Here is a 24655-nt window from a genome sequence, read left to right on the forward strand (position 1 = left end):
CCTGGCGCGGCAGAGGATGGAGCTCTTTGGCGGAAAGGCTGCGCAGCGCCCTCGTTCTGGGCTGAGGAGACAGGCTCAGCCGCTGGATTAAAGGAGCCTTTGGGAAGCCGCGCTAGCACTTGCCTTGCCGGGCGATGGTGGCCCACGACGACGCCGGGGGGCTGCTCCCCATCAAGAGGACTATCCGGGTGATCGACGCCCAGAACCAGTCCTTCCGCGAGCAGGAGGTAAGGCGGAGGAGGAGGCGGTTGCAGTCGTTGCCTGCCCTGGAGTCGGGACTTGGCCAGGGCCAGCCACTAAGGCCAGCCTGATGCGGGGCTTTCGCGGCAAGGTCTGTTCAGAGGAGGCTTGCTATTGCCATCCCTTCCCTTGAGGCTGAGAGAGCGTGACCCTCCCAAGGCCAGCAGTGGGCTTTCATGGATGAGCCTCCTCAGTTCGAGCCCTGGCCTCCAGAGCGAGCGTAGCAGGGAAACACTGTCTGTGTTTCTGCCTTCGGGCTCACAAGGTTTGCTCCCGGTAGAAGGGAGCTCCGGCCCAGCTGGAGTCAAGGGACTCCATGCCCGCTTCCCTTTGGATCCATTGAGACATGGCCATCTCATGTCTGCCAAGGGATCTTGTGCCCCTCCGAGACTTTGAGGCAGAAGCTGGGAGCCTAGAGCCTGCTTCCTCAGAGGGGAGCCGGGGCTGAGAGAGTGTGACTTGCCCAAGGTTACCCGGGGGGGGGGTCATGAGGAATGGGGCCAAACTGCAGGGAAAGAGGTTCTGCAAAGACTTGGAAGGCTTTCCTGAGCTGTTCAACACTGGATTGCGCTGCCTTGGAGGGTGCTGGAGTCCCCTCCTTTGGAGGTCTTCAAACAGAGGCTGGGGTTGAGAGTTCCTGCGTGGCAGAATCGGGTTGGACTGGGTGGCCCTTGGGGTCCCTTCCAGCTCTGATTCTGTGACCCAGCTGGTCTGCCATTGAAGCCCCCTTCCAGCCCATGCATCTGAGGAAGCAGACTCAAGTCTAGGAAAGCTTCTTCCTTTGGTCCTTGTTGTTGTGTGCCTTCAAGTCATTTCCAACTTACAGCACCCCAAAGGTGGACCTATAATGGGTTTTTCTTGGTATTATTCAAAGGTAGAGCCATGTTAGCCTGGAGGATCAGTCCATACTTAGAAAGATCTTGGAGCACCCTTGAGACTCAGTGAAAGAAAGAAGTTGGCAGCAGGAGCTTTCCTAGACTCAGGTCTACTTCCTAAATGCATCTGAGGCAGTAGACTGAAGTCTAGGAAAGCTTCTGCTGTCCACTTGTTTCTTTCCGTTAGTCTCAAAGATGCTACACAATTTTCCTATGTTTTGTTTTGTTTTGTTTTTGGCAGATTCAGGAAAAGTTTGCCATTGCCTTCCCCTGAAGCTGAGTGTATGCAACTTGAACATAGTTCCATGGGCTTCATGAGCGAGTAGAGAATTGAACCCAGGTCTCCAAAGTCGTAGTGCAAAACTCAAGCCACAGTGCCATGTTGACTCTCATTTCTTTCAGTTAGTCTCAGAAGGTGCTACAAGGCCCCTTTGCATAGGGACAAGAGAGGTAAGGGAGAGCCAGCAAAAGCAGAGAAGCCCACTGAGTTTCTGCATTGGTGTTGAGAGGTGCAAGAGGGCAGAGGCAAGGAGTAGAAGAAGGGAGAGCAATGGGATTCCTTGGTCCATGTTCCTTGCAGTCCTTCTTGGCAAGCATCTGCTCCCAGCTCTTCCAGGAAAAGGGTTTCTCCCACTGAGGAAATGCAAAATTGAGGCAGGGAGATCTCACCTCTTTGATATGGGGCCAAGGTTATGTCTCCTGCCCTTCCTGTCAAAGGAAGAAGGCTCTTGGTAAGAGTCGTTTTTTATGTTTTCACCCCCCTGGGTAACCCCCCCCCCTCTCTAGACTTTGATCTTTTAAATTTACTGTATTTGCAGAAAGAAAAAGTGGGAGTTCCTTGGTAGAAGTGATGGGAGGAACCCAGGACTGTTTGTGGTGCTAATGTGTGACACTGGTTACAACCCTTCCACCTGCGGAAACAATTCCAGTATGGGAGAACAGAGGATTTTTCCATGTGTTTCCCCTCATCTGTTTACCATCAGGGACATCATGGAAACCTGGAGCAAATGAATCTTAGTGGAAATATCAGCCCAAATCTAGTATGGCTGGTGACATTCCTATATTATTTCCTCTACTTTACCCCCTCCCTTTTTTTTAATGTTCAGATATTTACATTACAGATTAAAATTTATTTCAATTTACAGAATGTCTTTTTGTAAAAAACAAGCAAACAAACATGGGATTTCTGGTTCTTACACAATGATAGTTCTAAATATAACTATAATAAATGCAGGAGTGTGCATTAAAAACTGGCACACCAGTTGTTTTAATTTTAATTTACAGGTTGTCTCTTTGTAAAGAAACATGCACATTTATAAATACCATGATAAAATAATTGCAGGAGGGTCTGATCCTGCATGGCAAACCAATTGTTTTACTTACCCAGAAGTAGGCCTACTCGTGTGTGAAGGAGGGATGCATTTTCACCAAATTGGGGACTTTATGTCAATGCCTTTCCTTGTATTATGGAGACTTGTCTGTGTCGTGTCCACAATTGTGTACATATGTTGCTGTGACATAGGCTGGAAGTACATTAATTCTATAGAAATGCAGCGCCTCAAGGAATCTTGATGGGGATCACGAGAATTAAAAAGTCAGATCTCCCATAAATGATGACCCGTGACAGATGACATCCTGTCCGGAAGCATGTCGGTTTCTTTATGATTCAGTAGTTCTGCTTTAATAAAGTGGAACTGCAAATTCTCTTGCCATAATATACACAAGAGTTTTTAAGAAGCCAGGGAGGTGAAATAAACCAGCTGAAAGCAAGTGTCAAGATACTTCTTGGTAAGGTTTCCTTTTTTAATAGGTCTACTTCAATGTTCACTTAATGAACATTGTGAACAGGATGCTAATCCTTAAATTAGAATCTAAAGAGCCTTTTGTGCTATCAATCACCTTCTTGGCTCACTTAATTCAATATTTTGAGTCCCAACTAGCCATGGGTCTTGAACCCAGCCTTGAGTAGTATTAAGATGGATTAATCTCTGCTGTTTGAAATGGTCCCTTAATTTGGGATATTGTCATAACTTTGTGAATAGGAGCTTGGTATATTCGGTTGTTGAACTGAAGTGTCCTTCAAAACGTGCCCAAATTGTGTGGTCAGCATCTTGGCTTGGTGCAAAAGGGCTCTGAAAAATTAAGATTGACAGTCTTTTTGCAAAGAAGGTTAAACCTTCTCCACAAAAAGACAGTCTTAATTTTTCAGGGTCCCTTTGCACCAAGCCAAGATGCTGACTACATCATTTGGAGACATTTTCAAGGGTGCATCAGTTCAACAGCAAGAAGTCAATTTTTTCATTCTATCACCAGTATTTTCAGGGCATCTGGTGGCTTGTTTGTGTGAGTTTCAGCTTTCAGGGGGATGGACCCCTTAGTTTCTCTGGGTTTTTATGGTGAGCCATTACCTGGTTCAAATTCCTCGTAAACCTTGAGGAGTGGACTTGGTGGTGCAAAACTATTCTGTGAGAACCTGTGGGAGTGAGTGCATATCTTGTGTGATGTGTTCCAGGAGCTATGTTAGGATCAAGCTTTGGTCTACTTAGGTGCAAGTTTCCAAATGTGGCTGTCAAATGCCAGTTTCTTGCCCCAGTTGCCTGACAGAAAGCCTGTGTCCCTATGATCCTTCACTCTCATTCAGTTTTATTACTTTTCATTAAACCCATTTCCCCAGATGTTCCCAGCCTTTGTCCATGCCTGCCTTTAAAACAAAAATGCTTCAGGTGTGGTTCAAAGCTCTCATTTAAACATAACTGATTTGTTCTCTGAAGCAAAAGGAACTTCTGCAATAAATACATAAATAAATGCATTTTTACTTTCTTTCCTGCTTGCTCCTTACTGGAATGTGAAAGATGTTTTCTACTTGAGAGCAGGCAAGTTATTTCAGACAGTTTGCTCCCAGGTGCATCATGTTCTTCCTCTTTCTCTGAAGCGTACAACCTGAAAAACTAGTTCAGATGAAAACATGCTGCTCCAAAATTCAAGCCTTGTGTTCCAAGCTCCCGGCAGGAATGATGAACAAACTGCAGTAAATAACATCTTTTCAAAGCACTTGTAGAGCCTCTTTGGTGTGAGGATGGTAACATGGAAATGTATGTGATTTGATCCAGTTTGTTTGCTTCAGGCTGATGGAATTGGAGCAGATGAGCAAACAGGCTCTAGAATACAATGTGTGTGTGTATTCTTTGCCTTCAAGTTGTTTGCAACTTAGAGCAACCCTAAGGCTAATGTATCACAGGGTTTTCTTGGCAAGTTTCTTCAGAGGAGGTTTGCATTGCCATCCTCTGAGGCTGAGAGACTGTGACTTGCCCACAGTCACCCTCTGGGCTTTCATAGCTGAACCAGGATTCGAACCTAGGTCTCCAGAATTCTAGTCCAATGCTCAAACCACTGTCCTTCTTTTCTAAGGCTAAAGAAAGTTGGGGAGGAATCATTCACTTTATATCCTATTGTTTCCTCCCAAGACTAGGAAATCCTATCCTCTGAAAGAAAGAAAAACTCTTTGGTCAATTTCCTTTCTTTCTGATGTCTATTTACTTCGGTGTGAATCTGGTTATTGAGTTAGAACTTATCAATATTGTGTTGCCTATCCTAAATGGAAAAAGGTTGGGTATGTGTGTATATGTTTTCCAAGCCCTTGAATGTGTGTACCTGCATTATGAGGGCACATGGATGCTACACGGGCAATTGTGTGTCATTGCTGCTGTGGGCAGAGCATGCGGTTCTGATGCATGAATGAGAAACACCGTTGCCAGGTCAGCTTCTAGCCTCCTTTCTGAAGAATTGCCAGCTGCGTAGTAGCTTCTTCTTTCCTTCTACTTAACAGTAGAGTCCAGCATAGACCACTGTGCTTGCTTTCTGTTTCCACTGGGTCTTAGTACCGTACCTAAGAATGTGGAAGCCACTTTAAAATCCTAGTTTGTATTTGCTGTACCTTGTGGGATTTTTTTCAGAGTATCGGTTCCTTAACAAAAGAAACCCCTTTCTATCTTATCAGGTCCAAAACACAGTTCATGGATAATAGCAAAAGGGCCCAAGCTTGACTCAGGCTTGCATCCTTCCGAGGAGGGAGCTAAAATGAGTACCCAGACTGTTGGGGGCAAATTAGCTTACTTGCTAATTAGCTTACTTGCTGTTCACCGCTATGATCTTTGGAATAGCGGTATATAAATAAAACAAATTATTATTATTATTATTATTATTATTATTATTATTAATACAGTTGGCCCGCCGTATCCACAGATTCAATTATCCACAGCTTGAAAACATTCCAAAAGTATATAAATTCCAAATGGTGGCAAAACTTGATTTTGCCATTTTATACAAGAGACACCATTCTATTATGCCATTTTATACAATGGGACTTGAGCATCCACAGATTTTGTTATCCACGGGAGGTCCTGCAACCAAACTCCAGTAGATACCAAGCATGCACTGTAGTACTACTGCTACTACAGTTGTCCCTCCATATTCGCTAGGGTTAGGGGAACAAGACCCCCGTGAATATGGAAAAGCCGCAAATAACAAAAACACTGTTTTTACCTGAGAGGACACCTCTCTAGGAATCTCTAGGTCCTCCAGTGCAACTCTGGTCAATGTCCAACATACACTGACCATAGAATGGCACTGGAGTAGCTACAAATGGTCTTTCAGTGCAACTTTTAGTTAAAGTTGACCACAGAGTTGCACTGGAGGACCTAGACAGTCCTAGAGAGAACATATTAATGAAATCCGTGAATAATCAAATCCGCAAATATCAAAGCCACAAATATGGAGGGATGACTGTACTACTAATAATAATGCATTTGATTCAGGATTGAAACTGTGCACATGTGTGCATACTTCTTTTTAAAATTTGCACAATTCCTTTTTAGAACCATCCAACCTTTTAAAGTAACACTCTTTTTTCAAAAGAGCAATATAAGACCCATTTGTACCCATTTAATAGCTTTGGAGTGTAGGGAAGAGTGATGGGGGCATCAGGGATGAGATAAAGCCCAGCACCCCCAGATTCACATATAGCCTGCTTTTCTTGAGCCAGATTGCCCCACACAGCAGAAGAATTTGATAGTAAGGGTGTAGGTTTCAAAACTAAAACATATTCATTGGTGGGTCATGGTTCTTAATACTATTTTATACCTGTAAGGGGAAATAATGGCACTTTCATTGTGTTTATGTGGGGAGAGATCACATAGGAAACACGATTGTCTCTCGAGGTTTGGTAATAAGACAGGTTACAATTTAAATAATTACATCAACATATTTCTAGTGCTACTCTTTCACAACCTTCTCTGGGAGACTTTTTGACTAAAGCGCTGGGATATATGTGTGTGTGTGTTTAAGATACAGTTAAAAACAAGAAAATGTTACTTAAAAACGAGTTAAGCAGATTGTGCTGAGACAGAATTGACCTAATTTTGAAATGCAATAAAAGTGTTGATTTTGAAACTAATGCAACTTTTGATATTTCCCATCTCTTTGGGTGCAGTATTGAAACTGTAAGTCAAGATGCTGCAATGGCCTTTTTGCCGGTTGCTTCATTTGCTCTGGAAATAGAGAGGCTGCCTCCCCCATTGTGAGGAATGCATGACATCACTTCTCAATGTTCCTTGGTATCTTAATGGGATGGCAAAGCATTGTTGCTCTTGGGGGCTGCGTGAAGTGATTCCAGCCGAGCTATTTCTGAATCAACCTCCTGGACATGGCAGTAAAATCAGGCCTATTTGGCCTTTTCCCTTTTTTGGTACCTCCCGGTTTCTTTTTATTATAGAGGATTGGAAACCACCCACCCCACCATTTTTAGCAGCATTCATGTGTACCCAGAGATGCAGGGGAAACTTAATTCTCCCTCTGCGACTGATCACCACCATCTTATATTTTCTTCCCCATGTCACTGGATTCTATATTTTTTAAAGCTATGTTTCTTCTACCTGTTGTAAGCTGCCTTGAGCCCCAAACCAGAGGAAAGACAAGATATAAATATGGTGATGATGGGGAACCAGTGTGGTGTGGTAGTTTAAACATTGGGCTAGGACTCTGGAGACCAGGGTTTGAATCCTCGCTGGACCATGGAAGCCCACTGGTTGATGCTGGGAAAGTCACACACTCTCAGCCCCAGAGGAAGGCAAAGACAAACCTCCTCAGAACAAATTTCACCAAGATAACCCTAATGATAGTTTCATCCTCCGGTTAACTGGAAGGCATACAACAACAAATAGTAATGGGGAGAAACCCTGCAGCAGGGTCAGTGTCTTGCAGAGATCTTGACCGCTTGCTGGTGCAAAGTGGCTCAAGCTTACACTCAGCAGGATGGCTCCACTTTCTTGAGAAACTCATTGTAGGCTACTTTCCCCTAAAAGGTCTGATCAGTGCCAAAGCTGGTGTCATTTTGGCAAGACCATAACCATTGTCAGTAACATGCAATCTATGATGTGCTCTGTGTTGTACATAAGCTAGCTAACTGACAAAACTTCATTCAAGGGATTTCATTGGAAGGGGAACTGGAAATGAAAGTAGAATCTGAAAAGGGGGAATTCGGCCAAAGAGAGAGCAGGCTATATTCTTCAGGGAGTTGAAGGGAAATCCTGATATTACAGCCTTTGGGAGCAAGTTGTGCAACTTTAGAATGCTATCTCTTTCATGACAGCCCTACCAATGACATAGCCCTGGGCAATGCAGTATTAAGGTATTAGTTAGCAGCTTCTGGATCTTTTTTGGTTTTGGCCTTTCAGTGTTTCACCCCTTCAGTTGTAACAGTAATTTCATCTAGTTTCTTCCCACTGTAAAAGTTTTTGAAAAAAGACTGTTCACAGTTCAGTACTTGCTCTGAACAAACTTTTTGTATTTTTGTGCAGAAAAGCAGTTAAATTTTTATGGATTAAGATCCAAAAGCCCAGCACAAAATTTGCACATACTGTACTATTTTTGCACAGAAAAACCTCTACATTTTTTTTACATCGAATAACCCCCAAACTGCTCTGCACAAAATTTGCACATATTAGTTTGCAGAAAAGCAAACACAGAAAAGCAGCCACACTTTCTTTTTGCATAGAATAAGTCCCAAACGATAAAGATTCTTATCAGTCCAGGAGTCTTCTGATCCACTGTTTCTCAATACTCAAAACACATTTTGACCCATTTTCTAAATATATCACTAGATATGATGCACAAGTAAACTGCAAGTGAATGCTTCTTCACACAGATTTTTGTGTGTGGAAAAAAGTGTATAACAAAATCCTGTTCTGAAAGAGAGCCCCACCCTCATAGAGTTTGTGGCAGTGTGTGGTATTAAGCCATTTATTAGATACTCAGAACTGTTATACTTGGATGGATTTCATTTAAACATCACTATAAAAAGGCAAGGTGGAGGCGGAAAAAAGAAAAGCATTTTATGAACCTAGGGAAACAGGCAGCACAGCGTGTGTCCTGAAAACAGCCCTTGTTTGTCATGACTACATTGGACTTTGCTATCCTTTCTTGCTGACCTGAGTAACTTGTTTGCAGCTCTTATAACTTTAATGTTTAAACAAAATATTTATCTAGAAGGACTCCCTTTGCTTTGGAGCTGGATACTTTGATGTAATCTGTAACGTTGCTCTCTGCAGCTCCCACCACTTACCCCCAAGGCAGTCTGGACACTGTCAACGTATTAAATCTTGAGTAAACCATCAGTACAACTTGTTCTTTCCTTTATCTGTTTGCAGGAGCCGAGCAATAAGCGTGTCCGGCCTCTGGCTCGGGTCACCTCCTTGGCAAACCTGATTTCTCCTGTAAGAAATGGTGCAGTGCGGCGGTTTGGACAGACAATACAGGTAAACGTGAAAATGTTGCTTCATAATGGGCTGCAGAATGAGGGTTGTCCATGATCCCAGTGCAAAAAAGGGACTCTGAAGCCCCTTACAGTTGGCTCCTGTAAAACCTCAAACCTTGGCTTCCCCAGCATAAAAATTTCTAGTCCTGATTTGTCTGTTATGTGCCTTCAAGTGGACTCAGATTTATGGCAATCCTGTCATGGAATATTCCTGGCCAGATTTCTTCAGAGGGGTTTGCCATGGTCTTCCTCTGAGACTCAGAGAGTGTGACTTGCCAAGGGCACACAGTGCGCTTTCTAGGGCTAAGTGAGAATTCGAACCTGATCTCGTAGAGTCCTAGTTTTGACCTGATAGCCTTTAGAGCTGAAGGACGGGGTATAAATACCATAATAATAATACAGTAATCATAATCATAATCATCATAATAAAAATAGTTCAACACACATACTGTTGTTTATGCTGCTCCCTCATCAGTCTAAAGAAGGAAATTGAGTTGTGGACTGTTTCTCTGTTTGTCCTGTGAGCCATTTCTTGTTAAAGGACCAGGAAGAAAGCACAGGAGTACTTTGCTCAGTACTTCCAGTTAGACAACTTGAGTTTAGCATTCCTTTTCTCCCCTCAAAGCTTCTGCCTTTTGAGACCCTCTCGGATTTCCTTATCTCAGCTGACTTAGTCTCTTAAACACAAATCTAAACACAAACATTTCTCCACAAAACTGGAACTCTGGAGTTGTGCATGGCCTTGGATGCCAAATTCTGCTCTGTTGAGTGATTCTGCAGATCTTCAGGGATGGTGAGCCTTGCTCAGGACCCCAGTGTAATTCCATAAGGAACAACTCCCTCCTGTCATAACATGAGCCAGTGGGGGATGGACGTCAGATTGCCGCCTGTGCCAACACTTATGAGCTGCGGCTGACATACTGCAGCATGTGCTGAGGTCTGAATTTACCCGGCTGTTCATAATAGGAACGTGACATCAGGGAAGCCTGTCGCATAAGAGACACAATCTATCCCAACTGTATAAATACGGCCAGGGATGTGAGGGCCTTTACAGTCCACAAAAGAGCACAGCTCGCCTGGCTTGTTAATGCCACCAAATTTGGGAGAGGTAGAATTACACTTATTTATGTCCATGAAACCAGACTCTTGCAGCCATTTCTGTGAGATTAACCCTACCCTTCAGCAATGTGATTCAAACTGGTAGGATGGAGAAGGGAGGGTGGGGTTTGGATAAAAACAAGGAGAATGAGCAGGATCTCTTCCCGCAAGGCAGGAGCAATGGGAAGAATTAAGAGCAAAGTGTCTTACAGAAGGGGTGCGTAACTCATAATCCAGCTTTCCTGTCCTGTGGCCTGCCAGGTGCCTGACAATTCAACTGCCTTGTCAAGTCCCAGCAAGGCAGCAAAACAAGAGGTCTGTTGTGTTCCAGGAAGCTGTATATTTAACAAAATATAAATTGCCACTTTAAGGCTTTACTTGTAGGCTTTAATTTAGAACAGGGGTGGGCAAGGCACAGCCTAGGGGCCACATGTAGCCCTTTGAGCCACTTTTTGTGTCTCCCCCATAGGACAATTTTTATCCCCAAACTACAGAGAAACCCCCCAAATGTGAAAATACATCAATCCCCACAAGCAGATCATAGTCTGGATTACTTCCAAATACTTCCATTTTGAGAGGTATGATAGAAGAAAATGGGTTTTCTGTGGTGATGGTGGGCAGCCCATGGGAATATCTAGAGGGGAAATGGGTCTCTAACCCCCCGCCCACTTGCTTACTCCTGATTTAGAGGCTAGTGCAGCAGGCTTTGGCATGTCGTGCTGTATGTTTAGGCCCATGCATGCTCTCACCATGCTCAGTAAGCCACGTTGCCACCCCAGTTAGTGTGAAATGTTCTGTAACAGTTTTTCTGTACCATATATCCGAAAGTACTTTAAAGAGCTACTCACATACACAACTTTGTAAAAATTGATTGTTTTTTTCTCCCTCCAGTCATTCTCCCTTCGCAGCGACAGCAAATCGCCAGGCAGCATTCAGAAGTCGTGCAGCCGGTCGGCTGCCCCAACACCTCCAAAAAGAAGAAACAGTGCACTTTGGTCCGAGACGTTGGATGTCAATATGAAAGAGACACTGAGCACAAAAGAAATCAAACGTCAAGAGGTAAGCAGCAGTTTAGGCAGCGCTTTCAAATACTTTGGGCAGTTCCTTGGCAGACACAGAGGGGGCTGTTTGAATCCAGGGATGAACTGGGATTTTGGAGTAGTTTGGCCTTCATTGGAGAAAACACTTCCATGTTTCTAGCTCCCATAGTTTTGAAACTGCTTTTGAAGACAGTGGTTTTGGTGTGAGGAGGGGGATGAAATGGGAAGTGTCAGCTTTTTTGTCTTGTTGTGTCCCCTATCGACCAGACATATTTGCAGTTTCAGCCTTTTTAATCTCCTTCCACACAGTCTCCCAGTTTCTTCATTTGCATACCCTTTGAAGCCCCAGATCTGATACCTAGAGTAAACCATGCAGATTGGGAGTTTTCCATTCACAGGAGAGAAACTACTTTAATGATATCAGCTCTGAACAGGGTTGTTTAATTTCCATGTTACAGTTTAGGGAGGCTGATGGGTAGTGTAGCAAGTGGTAATGGAGGTGTTTTAAAAGAATTGCCTTTTCCTCAGTTTTAGGGGAAAGGGGGAGGTGTAAATAAAGTTGATGACAACAACAATTTCTTTAAAGACCTTCCTTAGAGGTCTATAGACAGAGGCTAGATGGCCATCTGTTGGGGATGCTTTGATTTAGATTTCCTGCATGGCAGGGGGTTGGACTGGATGGCCCTTGCGGTCTCTTCCAACTCTACTATTCTATGATTCTATGATTATGCCCTACTGCGTCTCTTAAATCTCCCCTGCTAAAATCTTTCTCTCCTGGTGGCGACATCTGAGTACAGGCAATAGTATACTTGAGATGAAATGTAAGAACGACAAAGGCAGAAATGCCAATGTGTGGTTTCACATAGGACCCAAACAAAAGAGATGCTTAGCCTTGGTGACTTGCGCAGCAAATGAGATGAAGAGGGCCAAAGTTCAACCCTTTGAGGGAGTTTAGCACTTCATGTTGAAATGGAACACAAGGCCCTATATGAGAGTATTTAGTTTGGCTCGGTGTCTAGGCTTCAGAGCCTCCTTGCGTGACGAAGAGTTTGCTTTTCTCAGTGGTGATTCAAATCTTTCTCTTCTGTTTGCCTGCTAAGCCAAGGTGGAATGGGGTGTGGGTGTGTGGCAACCTGACCGTTGAGTTTCCCTTCTTTTGGGCCTCCAGGAGTGTGTTTGCTGACATTGGTGGGGCTGGAATGGCTCACCTCCTGCCATTTCACTATAAATCGGCAGTGAAATAACATCCCGGTACAGACGGGCCTCCTGGCATGTCTTGGTGACATGCTAGGGTTGCCTCAGGGTGTCGCTTACAGACGCCCCACAACCCTAGCACATCTTCCATACATCAAAATGGCGGCGCCTACCATTTTGATCAGATGGATGTGTAGCGTCTGCACATCGCGGCACCATAATGACGTTGCGGGCACAGTGCAGCGTCATTATGGCGCCGCAAAAAGAACCCGCAGTGCAAACCAGGGCTGTTTATTCAGTGGTTTGTCCGCTGCAGCTTCCTCGCAGAGCAAACCAGGGCACCAGCAGACTGCCCCTTTTGGGCAGTCTGTACTGGGCCAATGTCTTCAGTAATGCATAGCTAGAAATAGGATAGCCTTTATATTGGCTCTAATTCTGGGGCAATATGACAGATATTTGATAGTCTTTGTCATTTTTTTTTTCTTTCGTTTTTCTACAGGCAATATACGAAATGTCCCGGGGTGAGCAGGATTTGATTGAGGACCTGAAGCTTGCCAGAAAGGTTAGTCTTTGTTCTCATTTATAGATTGCATAACATGGCAATATATTGCCTTAAAATGGCTGCAAATGTTGTCTTAATGTGTGCTTAAAGGTGCTTCTAAAACCAAGTTGTTACGCTGGACTGGGCCACCAGCATTCTACAAAGGAGTAAACTCTGCCTGTTGTTCCGTTAAAGGCATTGCTTACTTCCTTGCAGTGGTAGGTATGTTAGCTACTCCTTTGTTGACAGCTACATTTCAGTGAGATGATTTACAGGCTACATCTTGCAGCAGTGATGCTGAATTCTCATGAAGCCTTTGTTGGTTTTTGAAGGGAGGGCAGAAATCTTCGAGGCAACATGGTGTGTGTTGTCTTCATAGCCTCAGTCTGAGAGGTTAAATCTGGAAGTCTGAGCTTTGGGTCTGTCCTCCTTTCCTAACCTAACAACAGGAAAGTTCAGGGTATGACCCCAGCTTATGGTGTTAAAAGTAGTATGCCTGCTCTTTTCAGGGGCATTGATTCTCCAGAGCAGCCCCACAGTCCTTTGCAAGTTTTTGCCACAGGTTTCTAGGATGGAGGTGGACAAAGCAAAGCTTTTAGCTTTTGTTAGGTTGCAATTCCCAGCATGCCTTACCCTTGGCTTTGCTGGCTTGGTTATAATAAGTTGGTGAGTTTCATCAATACTGGCTGGCAGCTGCTCTCTAGTGTGCCAAATAGGAGTCCTTCAGTGGCCTGCATAGGCATTGACCCTGGGACCTTCTGAATACAAAGCATGTATCTCTAGGTTCTGACCCATTTCTCTATATTTCCATACCCTCGTAGACCTCGTAGACCTTCTGATTCGCTAATTCCCACCCCTGTTTGTTCACAGGCTTACCATGACCCCATGTTGAAGCTGTCCATTATGTCCGAAGAAGAGCTGACTCATATCTTTGGGGACTTGGATTCCTATATCCCTTTGCATGAAGGTAAGCTCTTCCCCAAACTCTAGGAAAGGCTCAAGTTCATGCCTTCGTTTTAATACAACACATTATTTACTGTCCACAGAGGACTCAAAGCAGCTTACAAAACAAATTGGAACAAACTGATCTGTCAAATGCAATGTTCACTCTAAAAACAAGGCAAAACAGCTGTGTGAAAATCCCACATAAAAAACCTTTCCAGCCATAGGATGACTTTTTGGGTAAACTAGGTTATTACATGGCAACAACAATAAAATCACTGCAGTTCCCACTAAAGAAGGGTGTTCTATAAGAGAGAGAGCACAACATTCTCTAGGATGATGCAGACAGACTTCAGACTGTGGAGGGCTTTTAAGGGATTATCTGACATGTAGGCTTCTTTTGATTTGTATCTCAGGAATGGGTGCCAATACATTTTATGTGTATGTTACAGACTTTCTTGCAAGACTGGGAGAGGCAACAAGACCAGATGGTACAGTGGGTCAGATTGGACCCATCCTTGTGAAGTGGGTGAGTTACTCTTAGTTGGTTGTCCTCCAGTTTCCTATGAAATCTCAGCTGTCAGGATTTATGACTTAAAAAGCCACGAGAGCTGGTGAACATTGGCTGAGGTTTTATTAGCATAATAAACTACTCTGGCCTGAATTATTTCTATATCTGTTACCTGTTATAGTCTGTGATTTTATGCCTACTGTTTCTGATCTCAAATTAACACTTAGAAGGTTATATGCTAATGGCCACGTCTCAGCCACCTGCCTCTATATAGTAACACTAGCCTCCTTTGAGTAAGGATTACCAATGTTATGACTTAAATACTTGAAATAAGATCTATTGAAGCTAAGTTACAAAAGAAATTGATGAGTTTGAAACCCCTTTGCACGCTTAAACTGAAAAAAGAATAGTGTATGATGAGATAATGGAGTTCACAAGCTCTCCCTTGAACATGGGAGAATTATAATGTGAACATCTTTGGACACCTTCAGGCATGAGGTTGCACTGATCTCTCTTAATCCAGGTGCAGCTATGAATGCCAGAGGAGCTGGATGTCTAATATGTCACTCTCTTGCTTTCTCCCACTCTGCTGTTTCAGTAAAGCAGGTGTTGCTTAACTGCAAAAACTTAGTTTCGTATATAATATTGTAAAGTATCCAGCCTGACTCATTTGAGGAGGTCAGTGGGTTTGAAATAGTGGTTAAGAAATGTTCTGTCATTGTATCTCTTTCTAGTTACCAGGACTGAATGCCTACAAGGACTATTGCAGTAACCAGTTGGCAGCTAAAGCTCTTCTGGACCAGAAGAAGCAAGATCGCAGAGTCCAGGACTTCCTCCAGCGTTGCCTCGAATCTCCTTTCAGCCGCAAGTTGGACCTCTGGAGTTTTCTAGATATCCCTCGGAGTCGTCTTGTGAAGTACCCGCTCCTCTTGAAGGAAATCCTTAGGCATACGCCGAACGATCATCCAGATGTTCAGATTCTGGAAGAAGCAGTAAGTGGCTGTAGATTATCAGCACCAGGCTCCAGAGATTTCAGGGAAAGCTATGAATGATTTTGCCCCATGAAAATGTAAATACAGTTTACGGAGTTGTAGTTCAAATTAGCTTGAAGCGGTCAGAGCTTGGGAAAGTTACATTTCTGAACTATTGTGCCCAGGATCCTCCAGCCAGCATAGCCAGCATTGTCCAAAAGTAACTTTTCCAAAACTTAGGAATCCCCCCCCCCCCCCAATGAATCATACGTGGCATAGGATTCCTCATTTCAGAGTTGGGTGATTATTAGCTGGCATTAAGTTTTGACAGACTGGCCCATGACAAAGGAAGGAGCAGGCAGACCTGTCCCACGGGATCCATCTGGAAGGGGTCACCTCATCCTATTAAAATGAGCAGGAGCTGTGCAAGCACATTAGCACTGCTTGTGCTTGGCTTTAGCTCATTTCCTTGTGGCTTGTGTACAAAAGTACCTGTGAGTGTTGTACCCCAGCATGTTACACCAGTTGCTGTAAGACGGTAGTGTGCCTGTGGAGTTTCTCCATTCAAGCTCCAAAATGTCTTGGCCAGTTCCTGTTCGGAACTGATGCAGTGAAGGTCTCATTAAGCAATGAGGTGTTTAAATGAAACTCTTATTGTGGCCTTTAGTCATGCAACACTATCTTCCCCATCTCTTATCAAATCATCACCTGTGCTTAACATCCTGACCTAGATCTGTGCTTAACATCCTGACTTCAGTGGTCAAGGGTCATTCATTGGTGGACACTTTCCTTGTAGATCTCCATAATCCAAGGAGTCCTCTCTGACATCAACTTGAAGAAAGGAGAGTCTGAATGCCAGTACTACATTGACAAGCTGGAGTACCTCGACGAGAAACAGAGAGACACACGGATTGAAGCCAGCAAAGTACTCCTGTGCCATGGCGAGTTAAAGAACAAGAATGGCCATGTAAGTATCTATAATAATGCAGGGATTGTGGTGCCATCTTGGAACCAAGAATGGTTATGGAATAGCCAAGCAAAGCAAGGTTACCTGAGATCATGGTGAGAAATGTGGCCATCCTGTAGTTGTTAAACTTCATGTCACAGCAACCTTAGCTAACATAGCCAGTGATGAAAAATGCTGGGGGTTGCAGTCCATCAATATCTGGAGCGTCAGATGAATCCCTACCTTGTCTTAGGTGAAATTTAAGCTTGATGTTATCCTGTCTCAAATTGGTGGAGTACATGTTCTTTAAGGGAGGAGAAATAAAGAAAAAGGGCAGCAGTATCTACCATTGTTTCTTTTCTCCTTTTTACACTCTTAAGGGTCACATCATATCAAAACCATAGAGAACTGTGTCTTACTGTGTCAGAATTAGAATTCCTTCTCTTTCTAGTCCTTGGTGCCAAGTGTCTCCCCCAAAGCTCCCCCATAGGACAATTGGTGCCAAGTTTAGGGTGGGGTGACAAAGAACCCCTTGGAAGGCGCCAGGTTTCACTAAGAGGAAAAGTAGGGCTGGTATCTGCTCATATTACAGGTAGTTGCGAAATAATTAGCACAGAATTACCATAGAAAGCATACCATGCATTTTACAGTGGGTCACTTGGTGATTTCCGAACAGTCCTGCTGATGTCATGCATCCTGGAGTCCTTGCAAACATGAAATTGCTTGCGTTGATGTTGATGATGATTTTCAGTTTTAACATGACTCTGTTAAAGCTTGGCTAATGCTGCTTCTCTAGAACAGAAGCTGGGACTAGAAGGGGGGCTTCGCCTTCCTTCCTTCCTATTGTGAGCAAAACATTTTTCATAGGTCAGCGTAGCCTCTTGTAGTCAAAACTGTTTTGTGTCTCCTTTGCTGTTTATATTTTAAAGAAATTGTGGTTGGCCACTTCATGATTTTTGAAATGATTAAGTTTCAAGGTCAGCTGCCTATCAAAGCCTGTGGGATGGCAATTCCTTTTGGGTTTCTGTTTGTTGTGTCTGGTGGATGATTGTATACTTTCTGCATTTTCCCCATTTCTCTGGCATGTTGGAAAGACAACAGAAATTATGGGTCATTACATGTGATTTGGCTTTCCTGAATTGTGTTCTGTAGCCATTTTTGGCTGATAGAATACACCTTGGAAAGATATCTGCCATACACTCCCCTCCCCAGTGACTCCTCCTCCTCTGCCTTACTATTATTACTGTTTAAAATTTAGACGTATTTTACTAAGAGATGCAGGGCATTTTGCCACAATTAAAACAAGAAAAAACCTTTTTAAAAAATTTATAATACAGGTTGAGTATCCCTTACGCAGAATTCTAAAATCTGAAATACTCCAAAATCCAAAATTGTCCACATGGGTGGCTGAAATAGTAACACCTTTGCTTTCCGATGGTTCATTGTACACAAACTTTGTGTCATGTGCAAAATTATTAAAAAATATTGTGTGTAAAATTATCAGGCTATGTGTATAGTGCGCCCACATCATACAGCTGAAAGCCGCCCAGGGTGCAAGGGGCGGCACGTCCTATTGCAACTAATGGGGCACGTGCCCATGGTGCGCCCGCGCTGCCACATGCACGAACCCCATTCAGTTAAATGGGGTTTGAGCATGCTCGGTATTTGCTTTATGCAGGGGAGTTAGACTTAGGTCCAATTTCCAAGATATACATTTATGTATGCAAAGATTCCAAGCTCTGAAAGAATCAAAAACACTTCTTGTCTCATGCATTTCAGATAAGGGGAGACTCAACCTGTATACAAATAAATTACAGGGATAAACCAGTTAGCTAATACAAAAACTGACCACTCACTTCTTATCTAAATGTCTGGCAGTAGAGAAAAACATCTTAATCTGGTGCCCAAAATATGAGGATGATGATGCCCATCAGACTTCCCTGAGAAGAGTGTTCAATAGCCAGAGGATCTAGAAGAAGCCATTTCTCCTGTGGGAGTGGTGGCCTGATGAGAAGATGGTTATCATTAGCAATGTAGTTTCAGCATTGTGCATTGCCCCATTCTGACCTGGAAGTAGCCTTGCTTTGAATGCAGGACAGATAAGAGGGGGAAAGGGCTTGCATTAGATGAAGCTGCTTTATCTTGAGCCAGATTGTTGGTGTATTTTAATCCAGTGTTGTTTATTCTGACTGGCAGCAGTTCTCTAGTGTCTTGGATGGAATTCTTTTCAACTGCACTACCCTGGCTTGTTTAAGTAGAGACGCTGGGGATTAAACAAATTGTAAATGTCAAAGTATTTCTGTGAAGTCCTTCTACCCAAAATGTATATGTGTGTGAGAGAGATTCTGATGTTGACCAAGGTATTTACACAAAGCTTTCTCTCTTTTCCCTCTCCAGAAACTCTATGTATTCCTTTTCCAAGAGATCTTGGTTCTGACTCGACCTGTGACACGCAACGAACGCCATTCTTACCAAGTATACCGGCAGCCAATACCTGTTCAGGATCTGGTGCTTGAAGACTTGCAAGATGGGGATGTGAAAATGGGAGGATCCTTTCGAGGGGCATTTGGCAATTCTGATAAAGGTAAGAAGCAAATCACTTTTACTTCTTTTGAGTAGTATGCCCTTTATCCAAAGACTGTTGAGTAAGCAACTCTTCATGCTTAAAAGACCGCTGAGTCTGGATTGTTCTTTCAGTGGATTTTGGTGTCTCTGGTACGTCTTGTGCCCACTTCAGAACGAGTCCTGATCGTGACTTGCAAAGCTCAGAACTTTTGAATTGCGAATTGATCCTAGTCAGGATGGCTCATGACCTCCTCCTAGATGCAGGTCAAGTGTTTCTAAGACACTTTTAGCACATCAAAACCACTGAAAGAAAAATAAACAGGACTTGAATCAGAAGCAGTTGTATGGTTTGACTTCAAGTCACACCTCTGCCCATTCATTAGTCCTTCTGAGGACTTTCATTCTCGTCCCTCAGTACCTCTGCAGCTCCCAAGGGATCGCTAGTACTCTTACATTCATTGTGATGGTGCTCTCTTGCCATCCCACTCTTCACAGATGAACTGGGTGATTTGTTTTTGTTTTGAGGGGAAAAGCTTTGCTGGAAAGCAACCTTTACCACCCTGCTGTCTTCCAAATGTCTTGAACTGTAACTCCCAGCATCCCCAGCTAATCTCAGTCTCTTTTGCAGCCTTCTGCTGCCTTCTGTGTTCCCATCCCCTAGATATCCCCCTCCCCCCTTTCAGTGTATACTTTTTTATACTTGCACAAGCAGACACCTTTACAATGTACTAGCATAAGCTGCACCCGATCACCCTATAACAGGGATGAGCAGCTGGGTGGAGGGCAGGGGACAATTTCCCATCCAGAGTTCCCCCCATGGGTGATGCCTCCCCACAACATCAAGTCCAAATACCTCCCATTTTCCTCTGCGATCCCTCTCAAGATGGTCACAAAAAGTAATAGCATATCATTTCCTGTTGACATTTTGAGAAGGACTGCAGAGGAAAACAGTATTTGGGAGTAAAGTGGTTCTGGGGTCTTTTGGGGATGGGGCTTGTGGGGTATTTTTGTTGTTTCATGAATTTGGAGGACTCTGTGGGGTCTTGGGGCAAGCAATGAGAAAATCATGCCAAATTTTTTTGTTAAAAATTGTTGAGGGATGGAAGAGGGCTTCAAGGGCCACAAAAGTGGAGTTTGGCATGTGGCTTGTGGCAGCTCAGTTTGTCCATCCTTCACTGTAGCAAAATCGTAGGCAAGTGGTGTGTTGCTCATGGATCTTCCTCATAGGAATCAAGCTACATATCGCAGTTGCTACTTGAACTCTGTCAAACAACCCTAACACAACTCTCTCTTTCCTTTCTCCTTCCTAGCGAAAAACATCTTCCGCGTCCGCTTCAGGGACCCCGCCCCAGGCCAGTCCCACACACTGCAGGCCAATGATATCTTCCACAAGCAGCAGTGGTTCAACTGCATCCGCTCCGCCATCGCGCCCTACCAGCCAGCAGTTGTGCCTTCTGAGCTCAAAGAGCTGCCGGAGCTCAGTGAGGAAGTGGAAGAAAACAATCCCTCCTTGTCTGGTGCCAAAATCCTGAGGAGGCAGTCGACGCTCTCTGGCAGCATTCAGATGGAGCTCGATGAGAACACACCAGAGGGCAACTCTGTGATGGACACGAACGAGGAATCCAAGTGTGCCAAGATGTACCGGATGCATTCAGGGCTGCGGAGGACGCGGGAGAAATGCCAGCTCAGTGGGAAACGGAAAGAGACCCTTGTCTAAAGGAGATGGACGCCCTTCTCCACTGTTTATTTATAAATAAAGTGTACATTTTCTTTCCTTGTAATGTGAGAATGATGGGCAGGGGTGGGTTACTCCTTCTGAAACGTCTGTGTGGTTTCTGTTTGTTGTTGTTTATGTTTATGGCAGCTACTGGTTTTTCAGCAAACCATTTGTTGAACTGGAGTCTGTTCTGGGGGAGGAAATTTAGGGCTTCTGGATTACAGTGCGACTCTCCCACCTTTTTGAAAGTGTATGATAAATATCACTGCTACCACTGGAGTTTTCACTGGAAAAATGGCAAATTATGACGGTTTGATTCCCTGAGGATTTAGAAAATTTTGAAAATCTACTTTTCTCCTGAGATCAACACTGTAAAATGATTATTTGAAATAGACTTTCAGTGTGATTCAGATTTATATATCAAGCCTAACATGCTTAATTTGGAGCAGTCTTAATCAAAGCCAACAGGATTACTCCAGTGTTTATACCACAGATGGGCCATCTGAGACCTAATGCCCACATTTCTCAAGAAAACAGACTCTCAAGTTCAGCAGGTTTCCATCTTCTTGACTGGAATTGTGTATTTTTTGTTGTACATTCCCTGTGTGAATTGACATGAATTGTCAAGTATTTAATCTTTTTTTATTATTATTATTTGAATAAGTTTGTAGGGAATTTTTTTTTTTGTACTTCGATTTCAGTGGATTTTTCAACATTCGGATTGGCTTCTCTCTGTCTTTTTTTTTTTATTATTATGTATTTGATTTTGTGGAGTGTATGCTATGTATATTTAAAAAGCCAATTTGAGTCTTGACCGGGTGAAGCAAAAGCCATACGTTTTTGAGCCATTGGGGAAATGGGAGAACACAGCCCCCCCCCACCTCCCAGCTGATCTGGGTTTCTTGTGCCTTTTTACAGTAGCTCTACTTTGGACAGGAGGAATTGAGTTCTCAAACCTCCCACACACACACAAGAAAAGGTAGAGGAGAACCTAAATGGTCAGCGGGTGGCAATCTTGCAGGGGATGGGGTGAAATGATTGAGGTTCATTTTTATGTAGCATTTTGGGTTGACCGCCACAGGCCTGTAGAGCAGCTTGTGTGCTCTGAACTACTGAACGGAGATCACAGTGAATGCAGAAGGCTTAAGGAAATGTTGCAGAAGGTTTAGGGAAGGCAGAAAAAGTATCATGAGTGCAAAGGAAGAAGCTGTTTTGGAGGGCATCAAAAGATACCTGCTGTTGGAAGCAAAAGATGGTAAAAGTATGTTGTGGGAAGGTTTGGGAGGTGACGGTAGAGGATGTGGTAGTGGGAAGAAAAGGGAAACTGAGGGAGGCTATGTTTATCTCCCCCCCCCCCCCCCCCGGTCCATACTCCCCAAGAAGGGAGAGCAGTTGGGTGTCTGTAGAGTAGCACAAAGTAGCTCTGAGCTGTTACCTGAAGCACCTTCCAAAAGTGGCCCAAGACTGAAAGGAGAAGGTGGCCAGGGATGCTTTGGGTGCAGAAGAGCTTTGGGACCAGGAACAGTGCTGGGGAGGAAATTCTAGGAACAAATGTAAATAACCAAGCCACTGTGGATCTCTGTAAATGTTTCTTTGTACAGTGCCAAAAGCGGAGTACAATTAAAAGCTCTCACTGCATCTTGTATTGTTTTGTTAATTTCAAGAGGTTGGCGCATGGGGTTTGGTGGGCTTTTGGAACTCAAACTCTCACAAGACCATCTCAAGAAAGGCCTCTCAAATTCATGCATTAATTCAGTAGCTCTACTTTAGGCAGGAGCAATTGAGTTTTCAAATCCCCCCCCCCCCACACACACACAAGAAAAGGTAGAGGAGAACCTAAATGGTCAGTGGGTGGCAATCTTGCAGGGATGGAGGTGGAAGAACTGAGGTTCATTTTGATGTAACATTTTGGGTTGACCGCCACAGGCCTGTAGAGCATAAATGGATGTGATATTTTACATGAGGTATTACATATTGGGAACATCACCTACTCAAAGTGTAATGCATTAATATTTCTGTTATCTTCACTTAATCTGGGACAGGAGTTTTTCCCCACTGGTGTATCTTCTGAGTACAGCAAACACACTTGTCACAAGAGCTTTGAGGCTGCAACAACAGAACAAGACAAGAATTTATCTTCTTCCAAGTGTACTCCCACAACATACTGGGGTACTCTTCTGCAACTGATCTTTGTCAAGCCCATTGAGCTTCTGAGGACCAGTTGTAGGAAAGTTAATCTAACAAGTAGCTTGGCTTACTATAAATCCCTTTCAAAGGCAAATCGTGTACAACTAGACCATCCAATCTTTAAAATGTCCCAGTAAGGTGTATATACCGGGTCAGGATTTCTTCACATGACATTCTTGGTAATACTGGTGTAACTCAGTTAATTGAAATAGATATGTTCCAGGGCCAGAAGCTTTGGTACCACAGGCAGAAATAACAGAAAGAATAGGGAGACTAGTCCTATGCCACAAAAAAAAGTTTAGCCTATGTCAGCAAAACATTTAACAGTCGACCACTTTTACATATTTGATTATTTACAGATCTCTAGGAATTTCTAGGTCTTCCAATGCAAATGCTGGAAGATGACCATAGAGTCACATTGGAGGACCTAGAGGTTTCTAGACAAAATGTTTCTCTAGGCATTTGTAGATCCTCCAGCATGGTTTTGTGGTCAACGTCTGGTGGCTGTGGACCATAGAGCTATGCTGGAGGACCTAGAACTTCCTAGAGGTGTTCTCTCAGGTTAAAAAAAATAGTGGGTTTTTTTATTTGTGGTTTTTCCTGCCCTTAGTCCAAGCGAATGTGGAGGCCCCAGTGTAATTCAAGACTTAGAAGTGTGCACATGCGAATGGTCAGGTAAGCCTTACGCAAGTCACTCAAAAACGTTTTTGAACTTTCTAGACAGCACTTCAATGCTTCTTCCAAAATCCAGCATCCAGGGATGATTTCTTTCTTTCACCAGCTTCCATTTTTCTTAAGATTTCCATTTAGGTGACCAAACTTGCAGGTCTGTGCTGTTTTGTTTTTACATTCTGGGTGGAGGTGGAGAGGCAGATCTATTTGCTCTCCCCTTTCGCTCTGAGCCATGCTCAGAAAGGGATTCTGGGGCAGCTGCTGTTTGTTTTGCCTGTTGTGGGCAGGCGCACACAGCTACAGAAGGATCAGCCACAGCAGAATCGCATTTCCCCCCAACTCAAGCTTTATTGCATTCTTTACTGCTGCAACCTGACACTGAAAATCTGTTTCTTTGCTCTCCATCCTCTAAATATCAATGCTACTAAAAGATCCAGCTTGACAGAGGACAAGAAGGAAAGGGCTGGGCAGTTATGAAAAAGACCTTTAAAAAAAGAGCTTTTTCTTAGTTGACTGAATTATGCTTGTAAAAGAATTCTCTCTGTTTTGAAGAACATTTCACTGGTCTTGCACCCAGATCGATGTGCTAGATAGAGCCTTTTCTCTCTACACACATTTAGCTGCTGATCAGGGCTTGTATGCAAAACTTGTCTCCCACCCGTGTCCTTTAGTCTTAACAGCCATCCTTAAACTGATGCCACCACCCATTACTTCTCTCTCACACATACACATCTGTCCATAGTTGCTCCTCTCAATGAAGTGGGCTGTGTCCATGGAAGTTTATGCTATAATTTTTTTCTTCCCAGTTGGTCTCAAAGATGCTAGTGGATTCTCTTATGTGTTTTTATATTAATAGTATTATGCCGTGAGAGAACCAGTGCAGCCTAGTGGTTTGAGTGGTGGGCTATGACTTTGGCGACCAGGGTTCAGGTCCGGCTCGGCCATGAAACCCACTTGGGCAAGTCACACATTCTCAGCCTCAGGGAAAGACCATGCAAACCTCCTCTGAACAAATCCTGCCAAGTAAACCCCATGATAGGGTTGCCGTCAGTTGGAAACAACTTGAAGACACTCAACAACAAAAAATATGGCATAAGATGGGGGGGAGCTGGAAACACACAATTCAAGATACCTGACTTGTTATTTTTCTAATAAGTTTTTAGATCTTTCCCTTTAAACTCTCTGAATATGCTCTCTCTTTTCAAAAGTGTGTCAAAAGATCTTGTAGCACCTTTGAGACTAACTGAAAGAAAGAAGTTGGCAGCATGAGCTTGCCTAAACTAAAGTCCACTTCCTCAGATGCATTTGGTGGAGTGGAAGCCAGGGTCAGATCTATATATGCCCTT

General features: G+C 43.6%; 1 protein-coding gene across 3 annotated transcripts; it reads left to right on the top strand.

Annotated features, from left to right (window-relative positions):
- Positions 1–22088, top strand: NET1 (neuroepithelial cell transforming 1). 3 transcript variants are annotated; one of them, XM_042467595.1, is made up of 10 exons: positions 1–227; positions 8819–8926; positions 10915–11082; positions 12757–12819; positions 13669–13765; positions 14193–14269; positions 14986–15243; positions 16019–16189; positions 18566–18752; positions 20044–22088. In XM_042467595.1, exons 1-10 carry the CDS (start codon positions 135–137, stop codon positions 20448–20450), a joined length of 1629 nt encoding a protein of 542 aa, XP_042323529.1. In that variant the 5' UTR covers positions 1–134; the 3' UTR covers positions 20451–22088. The 3 variants fall into 3 exon arrangements, with proteins under 3 accessions (XP_042323529.1, XP_042323533.1, XP_042323532.1); XM_042467598.1 differs by lacking the exon at positions 1–227 and adding an exon at positions 1366–1846; XM_042467599.1 differs by lacking the exon at positions 8819–8926.
- Positions 22089–24655: the final 2567 nt, after the last annotated feature.

Source organism: Sceloporus undulatus, chromosome 5, assembly GCF_019175285.1.
Source record: "Sceloporus undulatus isolate JIND9_A2432 ecotype Alabama chromosome 5, SceUnd_v1.1, whole genome shotgun sequence".
Taxonomy (NCBI): Eukaryota; Metazoa; Chordata; class Lepidosauria; order Squamata; family Phrynosomatidae; genus Sceloporus; species Sceloporus undulatus.